Genomic DNA, 14,253 nt, shown 5'->3' with positions numbered 1-14,253 from the left:
TTTGGGAGACAAGGACATCTATTTTCGCAGTGGGATGAATCATGAGGAATCGACGGCCCTGAAAACAGGAAGGGGACTTTCTACGCATCTTTCGGATTTTCTTTTCTTTAAATGCTTCTATTTCTGATGGTGGGAATTTCGGAACATCTGAGACCAAGATGGGAACACGGACGTGACCGGGACGTCTATTGCAGTTGATATCATGACTATGGTACGGATATTTCGACGGAGGGACAGGTTTATCTCAAGGGCACCGCGACGATGGATTTCAATTAGTACAAAGCACAGGGTCATATAATCGTTCATTTGATGCATTTCTGCTAGCTAATTAATTATCAAACTCATCTTCCGCATCGGCGCCTTCTCTGTCTGTGAATACTAGATAGTCTGCAGATTCTTCATCCGTAGCTGGAGAGGCAATCATTTCCCAAGCACTTCGGACAGGGTCCAATACAGAGTCATTAAATGCAAGATCCAGAGGTAGCAGGGAAAACACAGCGGATTTTCCATCAATGTTTATAGATGGAACGTCAAAGCCAGTTTGTTCATAATACAATTGGTAGAGAGACTTGGGAGGCTCGTGGCCTTCTACAGAGAGAGAGGCCAGAAGGGATGCGAGCGCTTTTTCAAGATGGGTTTGAGCATCTGGGCTTGTGAGGATGCTTAGATATAATACACCTGGTGAGAACATTAGCAAACTATCCGATGCAAGAGATGTGAAAGATAAATAAATGCTAATGATGAGGTTGTGTATCAGGTTGTCAGAGGAGTTATCGTCAATGGGATTCAGCCAATGTAGATAAGTATTCGTTTTAGGTTTTATCATCATAACACAAGTAGGAGTGCAAGAATGAGAGAGAGAAAGAAAGAAAGAAACTTACACTTTCCAGTAGGACATTCGCCGGCGTCACTTGAGTGAGCCAGAACGTAGATGGGGTACTCTGATGAGACTCCATCTTCACCAAAGGGTGTTCCAGCGGGAATCGCAACCACGCCCACGGCTGGGGTTGGCGCACCGTCGGTCACCTTCTCAAAGAGTGCGGGTAGATCCGAGTCGACAATGGCCGTGAGCCTGCTCAAGCGGCGGCTTTCGCCTGCCGGCTTGCCCAGGGCTTTCACCAGGGCTTTTGACTTTATAGCCACGTCGTTGGTCAGGACAATGTCCAGCTCTTCGGGCATTTCGGCCGTGGAAGAAGATTTCTGGACATCCCTGATACCAACGCCAAGCATATAAACGGCGCCGCCGACAGCACCAGCTCGACAGCCCACTTGGGCAATCTCAGAGAGGCCACCCCATTTGGGGTAAACGGCTGCAAAGCCAGCGCCAAAGACTCCCATAGAAGTAATATGGCGGTGGATGGCGGCCAGACCAGCTTCTGTTGATATCTTGCCATCCAAGCTGAGGGTCAGAGTGACGATGTATGCCTGCAGGTCGGCGTCAAGCTTGAACTCTGCCGCAAGAAAACTCGCCAGCGAGTCACCTGCATGTGGTTTCCATACGTCCGTCTGCGGCTCAACGTTGTAGTCCAGCACGAACTTGAGAAACTTCATAAGCCCGCGCTTTGCCTTGACCGAAATTGTTGTGTTGGCAAACACATCTTCTCGAGTCGAGGGTATGCGGCTGAGGCTAGCAGCTGAGGTCTCTCCGGACGAAGGCTGGTAGATGTAAAACGAGCCAACGGCAAGAAACTCGAGCTGTCGGAAGGCTTTCGACGACACCAGCTTCGACAGGAGTTCTGATCGCGTATGGATCAGCTGCGGTGCCAAGGCAAGGGTGTAGCCTCTCGGCGACAAGCTTTCGGGGCCGTCGGGACGGGTCACTCGCGCGGCTGCGAAAACTCCATCGCCGTCGCCGGATTGCCGTGCAGCAGCCCACTCGTCAATCTCTTGCAAGCTCAGGACAGCCTCGGCCTCGCCATAGTACTCGTTGGGATCGACGTGGAGGATGTTCTTGCCAGATCGCGACAGCGCACTTCACGAGACGAGGCTGGTCAGTCAGTTTGAGGGCAAAAAAGCCAAGCCGATGGAATCCGAAGCTTACAGGGCGAGAAGGGATTGCTGGAGCCCCGTGCCGCTGATCACTACATCCCACTTTGTATCTGAGAGGGATTCCATGGTCCGGTTCAAAGACGATGAGGGAGGAAAGGAAGAAAGAGAAACCGACGGAGAGAAAAAAAAATAAGTTTCGTTAAATGTTGGGTTAGCTAGAGGGTTTGAAAGCGGTTCGAAGCTCAAGCGAAGTGGGGAGGCGGATTCGGATTAGCTAAGTCAGGTGGCCTGTGCGTTGCTGTGGGAGTCTAAAAAATTGAGCTTCTGTTTCTGAGCTTTTTTCTCTCTCTTTTCCTCTCTTCTCTATAGTTTATCCGCTTGTTGAATATCTCACGTTATGTCTTTGGTACTTTACGTACGTGGCATCGCGGGTCCTTTCGACTGGAGCGGCAGAGAGAGTCGTCGGCCGGTATCTACTGCCCTAGAATAAAGTCTGAAAGGGTGGTTCGAATGGTTGACACATGCCCGCTTTGATCCATGAATTTTGTTTGCTATTCCATACCTCTATCTGGTACTATGTGCAGAGTTTGCTAGTGTTAATTGGTGCTTGCTTTGTATAAGCTGGCCAGCGGAACAAGTTGGAGCAAAATGGCTCTCAATGCTTGGACAATTATGGTATTATGGTATTCTAGATTTATCGGCCGCCCGTCATTGCCGATGCAAAGCCCTCCCACCGCTTGCTTGCCCAGTCGAGGAACTCCTTCGACCCAAGTAGCTTCGCCGTCATGACTGTGCCTCCGTGCTTCGAGATGGACAGTATTCTTCTTGAGCCGCCTGCGCAGTCAATGACAATCGTCACTGTCTCGTCGCATAATGACTCCTCCAGGGTATCTGGGTCAGCCAATATCCAGAATTTGCCATCCGCAGCCTGTTCCTTTGTCTCTTTGCCTGTGAAGATGACTGCTGTGCAAGCAATGGGCATGCTTTCCACCGTGAGAGGTCTAGGGTCCTTCTTTGAGCATATAATCATCTCTCTGTCTGGATCGTAGCGAGCTTGGGGGAGCTTGGTGTCGCGAAGAGCAGCCACAGTTGCAGCCCAAGCGGCATCAAACGGATTGCCATCAAAGGAGATGAAGAATAGGTCGATATACAGCACCCAGTATGCCACCACGTACTCTTCCCCTTCTTGTTTCTCATTCCCCACCTCCTCTTCGTCCTCGTAGCCTGAGATCGGAGCTTCGGCAGGTCGTTTGTGCCATATCCGCAAGTCCTCGGCGCGCAGCAGTTTGGAGCTGTGTAGAAGAGAGTAGATTTTGGTGCTCAATGTTTGGGCGAGGGTTGTGGGCGGACCGCCGGGTAAGAATTGTGGTGCTGACCCGGTGGCCAGTTCAATATTCGGAACCAGTAGGTCGTAGTCGGCCAGTTCTGTCTGTGTATTGGATGCGCGAAAGTTGGGGATGTGGTCTGTCAGGATAGTTTCGCCCCGAATTCCGCAAATGACGGTGGTATCGCCTGTCCGCACCAGGGCACTTCCGTGGGCATGTGATAAGCTGGACAGATTCACCGTAGGTTTCCGAACCTCGAAAGGAGCTCGGCCATTGCTTCGTGCCGGTGGGATAGAGTCGTCGGATGGCTCAAGATTTGCGAGCAGATACGGATGAGGAGAAAGCTTCGCAAAGGTAGAGCGAGACAGGCCCACCTCGGGTGCCATGATGGCGGCGATTCGGGAGACTTCGGCGTCGTTGATGGGTATAATCGAAAGACGGATGCAGAATTACAACATCAGAACAAGGGTCGTATCGAGTGTGTCGTGTGTATCGGGAGTTGTTCTCTGCGCCGCTGTGCCCAAAAAGAAAGAAAACTTGAGCTCTCAGCCTTGCGGGTGGGGAAGCTTGGATAATCTACGGCCAATGAAATCAAGGTGGAGCACAAGGCTGACAGAGGAGTCCATCGCTTCCTGCCTGGCAACCTGGGAGCTGGAGATTACTTGGAAATTCGGAGATGCAAAGACGGGGATGTCGATCGATGCCGTCGTTGCCGTCGTTGCCGATTACTTCGTATCGTCTATGGAGTTAGTGGTTCGATAAATATCCAACTGACGTGTCTCTCCAGGCAGGACTCATTATCAATTGGCGGCGCAGCGAAGTTAAAGAGCTGCTCGGTTACAAAGTTCGACTCCCGATGGGTGCCACACGTGATTTGACTGCGACGCTGCCGTGGCCGGATGGCCGAGTGTCTACGGAGTTCGCATGGGCAAGCAGCATTGTGCAGGAAGAGATGCTTGACGATTTCTACAATCGGGTGATTCTCTCAGGACGAGGCAGCCAGGCCAGGGGGAAGCATTTGCCGGACGCCCATTTCTCCGGGCCACTACGGAATACCAGCAGCAACAAGCAACCACAAGAAGCAGAAGCAGAAGCAGAAGCAGCGCCATTTTCAACACCAGCAACCGCAAAACCTTGTGAGACACACGAATTCATCCCACGCGATCAGCCAGGCTCCGGCTCTTAGCGCTCCTTGTGAGATTATCAGCATCTTGGCGGACTCTTCCGAGGGCCCTATTTGCTCAGACCGCTGTCGGCCATCCAGCGCCCAGCGAATCACACGCCGTGTTTTGCCGCCTTTGTCCAAGACGGTCCCCCTCGCCCTGCCGCCCGTCGAATCACAGTGCAGAGTGCATATGGCGCACTAGATCCGTCACCAACAGCCTTTAAACGCCGTTTTTACTTGCCCAAACGGCCCTCGATTGGGAGCTGTTGGAGCTCTTGAGTGGCTCAAAGCAGAAATCTGGCTTCCCCTCATTCGCGCTAGGGCTGTTGATAGTGGTCTTCATGACTTGCTCTGGCTCCGTTCTCGAGACGGTAACTTTCGCCGGTGTATTCGTATTCGAATCTTGTCTTGTGGAATATCTCGGAGTCTATTTCTTTCTTCGCCAGCACGGGACTGTGGTCATCACCAACGAAGTATGGAGCCCCTTGTCAGCAAACTTGTGGATCTCTGGCGGATGAGCGGCAGCCCGTTCTTGTGCCTGGAGGACGCACATGTACTTGTACAGTATCGATGTGCGCAGAACGGAGTGCAAGACACATGAATCGAGTTTCTCGTTAGCTTCCGCCCTGCTCATGCAGACGACCCCTTGCTCGATCATCAACCGTCTGCCGAGAAGAAGCCAGTCGCCCCCGCCCGCTAGCAAACTCGATGTCTGGTTGGAGCACACCATGTCTGGATTGCGGTAAGTTGGCCTGCATGCCGCCAGGTTCATCACCTCGCCTGTCACATTGGGCCGCGCCAATTCGTCCTCGGCGTGTGCAATCCCCGGATGCACAGGCGACCAATCTCGCGGCCTGCCCAGCCGCTGGGGGACCTGGTGCGTTCCATCACGGCTCTCATCTCTCTGCCTTTGTCCGGACTATTGAACGATTCAGGTCATGACGACCGTCGTTCAATTCCCCGCCCACATGGCGATTAGACATGTCACCAACGTCTGATGCTCGTTCGTATCTCTCCCGCGCTTGCAACCCACGCTTTTGTAGCCTTCACTAGCTCATCGTTGATGTGATCCACCGACTTAAAAAATCCCTGTATCACTCGCTCCGTATTAGCGAGTGCAGGGAGGAGGGAAGCTCTTTGAGCTTCGCCTGTGCTTTATATCCTCACGGGCCGCCGCATTTAGCCCCCCCACCGCTCATCAGTTGTTGATCAATCTTTGCCATCTCACTGCCCGGCTCTTTCGTTAATCATCGGGCCTTGATTCGTTTCGAGAAGTCTGGTACTACTCGTTATGACTCCAGAGCGCGCTGTTGTTTCATAGCCACTCATTCACGGCAGCAAGTCCTGATCGGCGGGCTGTAAGCGCCTGGCTGCAATGCGATAGAAGCATTCGCTGTCCTTGGCCCAGCTTGAAACCGTGGGCTTTCCACCCATTACCTACGTCCAACGCAAGCACGGGGTAATACCAACTCCAACTCGTACCTCGCCCGCCACGTTTTTTTGCTACGACGCAGCTGAAGCGATTTCCTGCTGGCCATCATGGCACCCCATATGCAGGAGGTCACCACCCAAGCAACGCGAAGCGTTTCCAACGTTGTCAAGCGGCTTCTGATTCCCTTGACTCCTACAAGCCCTCCGGGCCTCGTTCAGGCGAACACTGTCGATCCTTGGTCCAAGGCCGGTAAATATGCTCTCGGGTGGACCTATTTCGCGGCTGCGCTCTCGGCCTGCGTCTTCTTGGTTCGCATGTGGCATTTGTGGCAAGACAAGATTCGCCAGGCCATTTACAAACAACAAGTAGAGGCACACTATCAGGAGACTTACAATGTCGATTCCAACTTTGTCCAGGCCGCCATTCGCACCGGCATGGCCCATGAGTTCTTCCCTGACGGCAACCCTATGGGTGAAAAGTTCCGTCCAAAGGCCCATTTCTCGTCCATTGGGTTTGTCAACGACACACTAGCCTTGTTTCGATGGGTCTTCTATCGCTCTCTGCCTGATATCGTCATTGGAAAGCATCGATTTACGTTTTCGTCGCTCTCTGTTCTGGCGACGACATTTATCGCCTTTGCCTTTGTTGCCCTCTACACCTTCCTCCAGCAGCCGCTCTATTGGGAGAGCATTCGCTTTGGAGCGCCTCCAGTGGCCATCAGGGCTGGTATGCTTGCCGTGGCGTTGATTCCGTGGATCATTGCGACAGGCATGAAGACAAATATACTGACCATGATGCTTGGCATTGGACCCGAGAGACTAAACGTCTTTCACCGATGGCTAAGCTACCTTTGTTTATTCCTTTCCTTGGTTCACATGATCCCATTCTACGTCCAGCCTGTGTGGGATGACAATGGCATGTCGGTCTGGGCCTCAACCTTCCCTCCCTCAAAGGGCATCATTTACGGCACTGGAATTGCCTGTATCGTTCCGTTGATTTGGCTTAATGTGACCTCTCTTCCCTGGATTAGGAGAGTTGCCTACGAATTGTTTGTCATCTGCCACGTCCCGGTCGGCATCCTCTTCGTCGGCGTGTTATTCTGGCACACGGCAAACCGACTCCTCACCTGGGACTATCTCTATGCCACTGCGGCCATCTGGGGAGCCTGCAATCTCATGCGGGTCTTTAAACTTAACTGGATATGGCCTGGACGACTGTCCTTTATGGTTGGAGACGAGGCTGCAATCACCCTCATGGCCGAGAATGCTATCAAGGTCACCATTCCTACCCAGATGCGGTGGAAGCCTGGTCAATACGTCTATCTCCGAATGCCAGGCATTTCAGTATTCGATAACCACCCGTTCACCATTACGTCCCTCTGCAGCGATGATTTGCCTTCCGAGTACGGAGAAAACTACCGGGATTGCATTCTCCTTTTCAAGGCCTATCGTGGATTTACTCGCAAGGTCCTGGAAACTGCCATTGAAAAAGGCCCTTTTCATACATATCGCGCGTTTTTGGATGGTCCCTACGGCGGCATGAGGCGCGACCTGGCCGCTTTTGACACCTGCATCCTCATTGCTGGCGGAAGCGGCATCACCTCATTAATTTCCCAGCTTCTCAATCTGGTGAAGAGAATGCGAGATGGCAAAGCCATCACTAGAAAGGTTGTCGTCGTCTGGGCCATGAAAAAGTTTGAGGACATGGATTGGTTCCGAGAGGAGCTGCGCATCTGCCGTGAATCTGCGCCTCCCGAGAGCGTCAGCTGTAAATTCTTCGTCACTACGGCTGTGCGGAACCGACCAGGGCAGCAAATGACTGCCCCCATAAATGGAACAAACACCCGAGCTTTGACTCACAAGTTTCACGATAAACTTGACGGCTTCGTTGCAGGCATTGCTTCGAAGCGAAACTCGGCCTTCATTCAGGCTGAGGCACAGGGAGATCCGGAGCGAGAGCGCGAACTTCGAGCTGAGAATGAGGATCGCATCACGGCCCTTCCGCAGCAAAAATACCTGCAACCTCACCAATACCCGCCGCCACCTCCCCTTCCTAACCTCCCCCCTAATGAATCACCGGTGAGCCAGGGTGCCCTATCTGAAGACAGGTTGGATTACCTCAACGAGAATGGCTATCCCGAGGATAAAAAGTATGATGCGCCAGCAGAGGAACCTCAGCCTCAGCCCATCGCGGTCCCAGAGCTTGCACACTTGTACAACACTGGCATCCCCGTTGGCCCTAGCGACCGTCCCGTATCGACCTTTGGCCCACCAGCCGGGTTTGACTTTGGATTCCCGCAGACTCCCACCGAATTCCAAAAGAACCTGATGCGATCTGCGTTCCCCATGCCCCACCAAATAACTGAAGACGGTTGGACCATCGAATATGGCCGCCCCTCTCTTGGATACATGCTCAAGCAATGGGCCACAGGCGGGCCCGAGGGCAGAGGCATCTTGGGCCGAAGGACTGCCGTCTTCGTGTGCGGTCCTCCAGGAATGAGAGTGGGCGTGGCCAACACCGTCGCGAAGCTCCAGGCAGAGATTTGGGGCGACGACGAACTGGAAGAGATATTTTTGCATACGGAGAACTATTCTCTATAGAGTGGACGGTGTATCGTGTGTGTGTATTTGTAGATATAATGATGATGAGGCGGAGGATCACGATTGATGTATATTCTTTGAAGTCACGAACTGGCTTATGAGCCCCCCCAGAGATACCACTTGTACATAGCAGCATGCACATATATTCCTGGCTTTACTAGCGTTAATCAAGCAGTTTTATGCGAGCATATGTCTTTACTCTTTAATGTTTATTTTTCCCTCTGCTAACACCCAACACTTAAGGGATTAAGACTAAGCAAAGCGTCTGCTACGGTTCACCATGGAAATGAAAGCTCGCCATCGCTTACTCGATTATCCCCATGCTCTTAGCGCCTGCTTTCGGTGGTCCAAGTGCTGGTGGGCACTTGCATCGAGTGGGTTGGTTATCCACCAAAACCTCGAATCTACCTTCTAAGTTACATACCTGTGAAGATGTTGAGGGAAGGCTACAGACGTGAATGCAGAATCTACCTATTGCCTTCCGTGCCGCTATTACGATGTTATACCTCGCAATATGATTGTGAAGGAATGAAGCATGAACGAATAAAATCGTATTCTTTGTATTTCAAGTTCAGGTGGATTCCAAAGCAACAGTCATCCATTCAGTTCTTTGACAAGATGACCCAACGGCCGCTGTTGAACCCTCACAGCTGTCACTCCCGTTTTGGTAATTAAGCTGACAATGATTCATTTTTGTTCATTTTTATTATCTTTTTGAACTAGTCATGCACTATTAATTGGTACCTTGATGGTATGCCGCTGTTGATAGAGTTTGTCATGAACGAACCTTCCGAGAACCTTGATGGCTCGGTGCATTTGTCGTCATATGCGCCTGTTCTACGATACTTAACCTATACACCACAAACATGCGATTTTGTTGACAACCTCATACACATTTTTTTTTTTTGGAGTGGAAAAAGCGATCAAGTCAACGTCGATATTTCATCATTTTATTTTCTCACGCGACACACAATGTATGACCTCGAAGATAACACTTTGCACAAAATCGAGAAGGGGTGGAGCATCGCCATGAGCTGTTCAGAAGAGCGGTTGAAACGACTATATGGCTGGACAGACGATGAGCTTGTCGTTGCTAAACAGCAAGGGCTGGTGATGCTGGAGACGGTCTGCGTGTTTGTGCATGGGTGTGTCAAATCAGGGCAATACAAGTATGTCACATTGCTTTTCATCTCGCTGCGCTTCTGGTTACTGACCATGGAGATGATTGTGTCAGGTTACCGGTCGATTTCTGGAAGATGCTCTTCGCCGAGTATGGCATCGTTGTATATCCGTCCGCCTTGACCGAGTGTCTAGCTCCCTCAGGACTGGGGACGAGTCAGACCTTTACAGAGATTTACAGCGAACACATTGGTTTGTCATCCTCAACACTGTGTCTCTACAACTGTCCATAGATACTAATTTGGCCATTTGTGACAGTCATGCTGGGGAAGCGTGATTCCAATCGTCCGGCTTTTTGTCCGTTTGAATATCTAAAAGAGCCGTTACCCGTATACGAAAAATAAAAAGAGCGAGACTTGGAAACAGTGGGCATGGTTTAATGATTAAATAGCGGGGGATATATCACAATACCTCATCTTTTGGTAGATGACAGCGGCAGAGAAACAACAGGATAGAAAGAATATAGAACTACTCATGAATCCATCTTTTGTCCCATGGCGCCGTCTCGATTTGCCCTCCAGACGCCCTCTTCGCCTTCGAATTCTTCCCTCTTCCATACCTCTACCCTGGATTTGCACGCTTCGAGAGCCTCCTCCCCTGCCCTCCACGCAGCCTGTCGATGTGGCGACGAGACTGCGATGAGGATACTTTCTTCGCCAATGGGAACGGTCCCTAAGCGATGGATCATGGAGATTCCTTTGAGCCCGTGCTTGCTGAGGATGTCCTTGCAGATGGCCAACATTGTCCGCAAGGCCAGCTTGTTATAAGATGTGTACTGGAGTTCCTTTACCGGCTTTCCGCCAAAGTTATCTCGCGTTGTTCCTGTCGAATGTGATTAGCAAGAGAGTGGCCCTGGCATGAGATATAAGAACGGAATGTCGCATAAGTCAGCCACCAACCTGCGAACAAGACAATAGCACCAGCCGCGGGACTGCGGACTTTGTCTATGGCCTGTTGGATATTGAGATGATCGTGCGTTAGGCCCACATAGCAGCCTTCGTCGGACATCTCCCAGATGGTGTTTTCATCGTCATCTTTGATGTCTCCCATGGCTGGTGGCGAAAGAGGCTCGGTCGGTTCTTTGAGTGATACAGAGGCTGAGACAAAGATCGACGAACAATGAATGATGTCCAAAACAACCGCTGGGGAATCCAAAAAGACAAAGACAAAGATGATAAGAGGCAGATATATGGAGAAGAAGAGACAGACGATACACAAAGATGAGATATGAGAAATGATTATATACTACTAGTTATAATTTACTAGATGCCGTTTGCGAAGGTTTTGGAGTGGCGTAGAGCAGGTACCTTGTCGTGCAGCAAGAAACGGGTGGGAGTGTGCGTACCTCTCGGCGAGCCCCTCCTCACAGCACAGGCTTTAGTACAGATACAGTAGAGTAGATGCAGGCAGCTGAGTCAGCGCCAGGTCTTTTAAAGTTCAGCTCCCTCTGCTGCAAAATAAGGTGGGACTTCTTTTTGATGGTTGCAACATCCCACCATGTGATGCGCTCGCCTTCGACTTCGACTTCGACTTCGACTCCAACTTTACCTCCATTCCGCTCTCTTTACTTCTTTTTCTCTTCTTCCTCTTCTTATCCTTCTCTTCCTCTACACCTTTACATCCTCCGCCAAAGACTGTGCCTGATTGGCCTCTGTCGTTATGCGCGACGACCAGCACGCACGATCCCCAGACCGGGGCAGAGATCGTGAAGCCAATCGCGACTCTCGCCATGCTCGATCCAGAGACCGAGACTTCCACCACGACGACTACCAACAATCGCGGCAGGGTAAAGACACGGCCCGCGCACTCATCCTCATAGGAGGTTGAGAACACTCACTGGGCTTTACCTATGGCTGATGAATTGAGCTTGACGGCTAACTTGCCCACGGGACAACGAGGCTATTCACAGTCTCCATCCAGGGACGACGACATGTACGGCAACGCGTGGGACCGGCGCGACTATCACTCCCGGCCGCATCGCCGGCCACCCTCCAGTGCAGATCGTGCGCCAGACTACCGAGACGCTCATGATGCGCGCCCGAGGCGAAGCCCGAGCCCTCGTGACTGGAGCCGTGACAACCAGGGCAGAATGTATAGCGATGACTATCACCGTGGGCGAAATGACCAAGACAGAGGCTACGACCATGGCTCCTCTTCTTCCTACCGTGATAGGAGATCCTACACGTCCCGATCGCCGCATGGAGAGTACGGAGAGTACTATAGCAGGAGTCGTTCCCGCAGTCCTGCCAGAGAGGGTGGCCGGTTGAGAGAGGCTGGGCTGCCCAGTGATACCGTTATTTTCGAAGGGCTACCTGCCAGGGTAGACGCAATGGAGGTTTGTACTGCTCGCACAATATATTGAGAGAGAGGCTACGAGATAGAATGTGTGTCTAACAAGAGTGCACATCCAGCTACGAGAGAGCATTATCCGCAATTGCATTTCCGACAACTATTCTCTCGTCGACGTCCGGATATCGTATTCCAAAGGTATGCATACCATTGGATTCTAGCTCTTTTGAACGTCTCACCCTAACATTGCACAAAGGAAAACGCCGGGCTTTTATCCAATTTGAGGAAGTTGATCATGCAGCCGCCTTTGTCAATGAAAACTTTCCCAAAGTCCTCATCACACTACCTGACACGACTGATGAAGTTCCAGATGGCAGAATCAGTGCTTACATTCACTTTGCCCATCGCAGGGAGGACGCAGAAACGCGCGCTTCCGGTGCTGGCCAATGGATCTGCCAACCTGTAAGATTTCCATTACCCGATAGACAGAAACCGTAACTCACCAATGCGCAGTGCGGCTTCAACAACTACTCTACGCGCATCAAGTGCAAGCGCTGTGGCTCACCCCCAACATGTACGTATAATTCAACACCATCTCGCAATGGCTTACAACTGACGTATAATTCTTAGCCTCCACAATGCGATTAAGTCTGAATCCCGCTGCTGATGCGGCTGAAGCACCTACCCAGATCTTGGTGGTTTATCCTCTGACTGCTTTTGTCAACGAGGACATGTTCGCTGCAGACATGAAACGTCTAGAGCTTGAAAAGCCTGACCCGGCCAGCCAGAAGCTGGTACCAGGCTCAAAACTTCAATCAACTGCCCCAGCCGATCGTGCTGCTCGGACTGGTGCGCGCGCAGGGTCGCTCCACCGCGTATTCCTAATGCGCGATCCCAATACCGAAGAGTCTGTCAAGTATGGCTTTGCTGAGTTCTGGACTGTGCAAGACGCTGTTGATGCCATGGCTAAAATCAAGCTGCTACCATCCTTCACCGTTGCAGCCTGTGCCGTCAACGTGTCTCACATTCACATGGGAGTCTTTGTCCCAGAGGATCGTGAGACTACTCCGGATATAGAGCGATTTTCCTTTACTCCGTTGTTCAACACCAGTCTCCGCGTCCGGTATCGTGATTTGCGAGCCTACCCTAGCCAGAAACTCCTGACAGCTGAGCCTCCCGAGACTGTGAACGCAGATGGAGAGCCAAAAGAAAGTGACCCGAATGGAATTAGCAAGAAGCCGAAGAAGAGAAAGGCAGATGATCCCCAAGGGGCTGCCGCCAAAAGGGCAGTCCCCGCGATGGCTGGTCATATGGCCATGTGGCAGAAGAAGCATGAAGAAATCCATACGAATGAATCTGACGACAAGGCAGCTGCCAAGCAGCCACCACTCGCCCTAAAGCTTTCAAAGGAAGCACCCATCAAATTTTCATTTACTGGAGCATCAAAACAGGCCTCAGGCCATCCAGCGGTTTCATCATCAGCCTCAACCAATGCAGCACCTCCCGCACCCTCTTCTGCACCTCCACCTCCACCTCCGCCAGAGGAGCAAATCAACGACAACATGCCTGCAGCCAAACCTGACGTCCAGGTCAAGGAAGAAAAGCCAATCACCCCATATGCGGACCGAGAGAAGCTACAATGTCTTCTTTGCATGCGAAAATTCAAATCACTGGATGAGCTGGGCCGCCATGGAAATTCGCAGCTGCATGCGGAGAAGCTGCTAGATGAGCAGTCTGTCAAGAGCGCGGTAGAGAGGCTGAATAAACGAGGCATCCAGCTACCAAAACAAACTGAAGCTGGTGATGATACCGGCGCCACAGCACCACAATACCGTGACAGGGCCAAGGAGCGACGCGAGCAATGGAACCAACCCAAGAAGCCACTACCTGCCCCAGCAGACAAGAACGCCTCGGGACCTCCGAAAGACCAGGGCAAGGCCCCAGTCCAAGAGAAGGCTACGGTGCAGTCTAAGGGCGCTGGTATGCTGGCCAAGATGGGCTGGACAACAGGAAGCGGCCTGGGCGCCAATTCTGAAGGCCGCACCGAGAGTATCGTCACCCATGTGTATCGGCAGGGCGTGGGTCTTGGGGCCGAAGGCGCTGACCTGGGCAACGCGCAGGCTTTGGGAGAGAGCAGGACGCTCAACAAGCGCAAGGACTATGTGGATGCTGTCAACGACCGGGCGAGAGAGCGATTCTTCAACGAATTTGGCGAGAAGAAGAATGACGAGCCAAATGGTGAGGACCAGGACAAGAAAGAGGAGTGAAGACAGC

The 14,253-nt window shown here is 51.8% G+C and overlaps 6 protein-coding genes across 6 annotated transcripts; 3 read left to right on the top strand and 3 right to left on the bottom strand.

Moving 5' to 3' along the window:
• Positions 1-291: 291 nt before the first annotated feature.
• Positions 292-2,121, bottom strand: TRIVIDRAFT_76272 (uncharacterized protein; the record flags this gene model as incomplete). The annotated part of the gene is made up of 3 exons (XM_014097587.1): positions 292-678; positions 882-1,972; positions 2,042-2,121. The coding sequence occupies 3 exons, from the start codon at positions 2,113-2,115 to the stop codon at positions 329-331; spliced, it is 1,515 nt and encodes a 504-aa protein (XP_013953062.1).
• A 400-nt stretch (positions 2,122-2,521) lies between these two features.
• On the bottom strand, positions 2,522-3,700 carry TRIVIDRAFT_210101 (uncharacterized protein; the record flags this gene model as incomplete). Its single annotated transcript, XM_014097586.1, has 1 exon — positions 2,522-3,700. The coding sequence occupies one exon, from the start codon at positions 3,698-3,700 to the stop codon at positions 2,684-2,686; it is 1,017 nt and encodes a 338-aa protein (XP_013953061.1).
• A 2,318-nt stretch (positions 3,701-6,018) lies between these two features.
• TRIVIDRAFT_210100 (uncharacterized protein) lies at positions 6,019-8,695 on the top strand (the record flags this gene model as incomplete). Its single annotated transcript, XM_014097585.1, has 1 exon — positions 6,019-8,695. One exon carries the CDS (start codon positions 6,019-6,021, stop codon positions 8,509-8,511), a length of 2,493 nt encoding a protein of 830 aa, XP_013953060.1.
• Positions 8,696-9,483: 788 nt separating this feature from the next.
• TRIVIDRAFT_44187 (uncharacterized protein) lies at positions 9,484-10,034 on the top strand (the record flags this gene model as incomplete). Its single annotated transcript, XM_014097584.1, has 3 exons — positions 9,484-9,658; positions 9,733-9,882; positions 9,949-10,034. 3 exons carry the CDS (start codon positions 9,484-9,486, stop codon positions 10,032-10,034), a joined length of 411 nt encoding a protein of 136 aa, XP_013953059.1.
• A 128-nt stretch (positions 10,035-10,162) lies between these two features.
• TRIVIDRAFT_43650 (uncharacterized protein) lies at positions 10,163-10,740 on the bottom strand (the record flags this gene model as incomplete). The annotated part of the gene is made up of 2 exons (XM_014097583.1): positions 10,163-10,512; positions 10,590-10,740. 2 exons carry the CDS (start codon positions 10,738-10,740, stop codon positions 10,163-10,165), a joined length of 501 nt encoding a protein of 166 aa, XP_013953058.1.
• An 814-nt stretch (positions 10,741-11,554) lies between these two features.
• On the top strand, positions 11,555-14,177 carry TRIVIDRAFT_113739 (uncharacterized protein; the record flags this gene model as incomplete). The annotated part of the gene is made up of 5 exons (XM_014097582.1): positions 11,555-12,025; positions 12,102-12,177; positions 12,236-12,441; positions 12,493-12,553; positions 12,610-14,177. Coding segments are annotated over 5 exons (2,382 nt in total), but the record flags the coding sequence as incomplete, so codon positions are not given.
• Between the last annotated feature and the right edge of the window lie 76 nt (positions 14,178-14,253).

This window comes from Trichoderma virens (assembly GCF_000170995.1).
Source record: "Trichoderma virens Gv29-8 chromosome Unknown TRIVIscaffold_85, whole genome shotgun sequence".
In the NCBI taxonomy this organism is placed as follows: domain Eukaryota; kingdom Fungi; phylum Ascomycota; class Sordariomycetes; order Hypocreales; family Hypocreaceae; genus Trichoderma; species Trichoderma virens.
The sequence above is the reverse complement of the archived record's forward strand: the minus strand, read 5'-3'. Positions and strand labels throughout refer to the sequence as shown.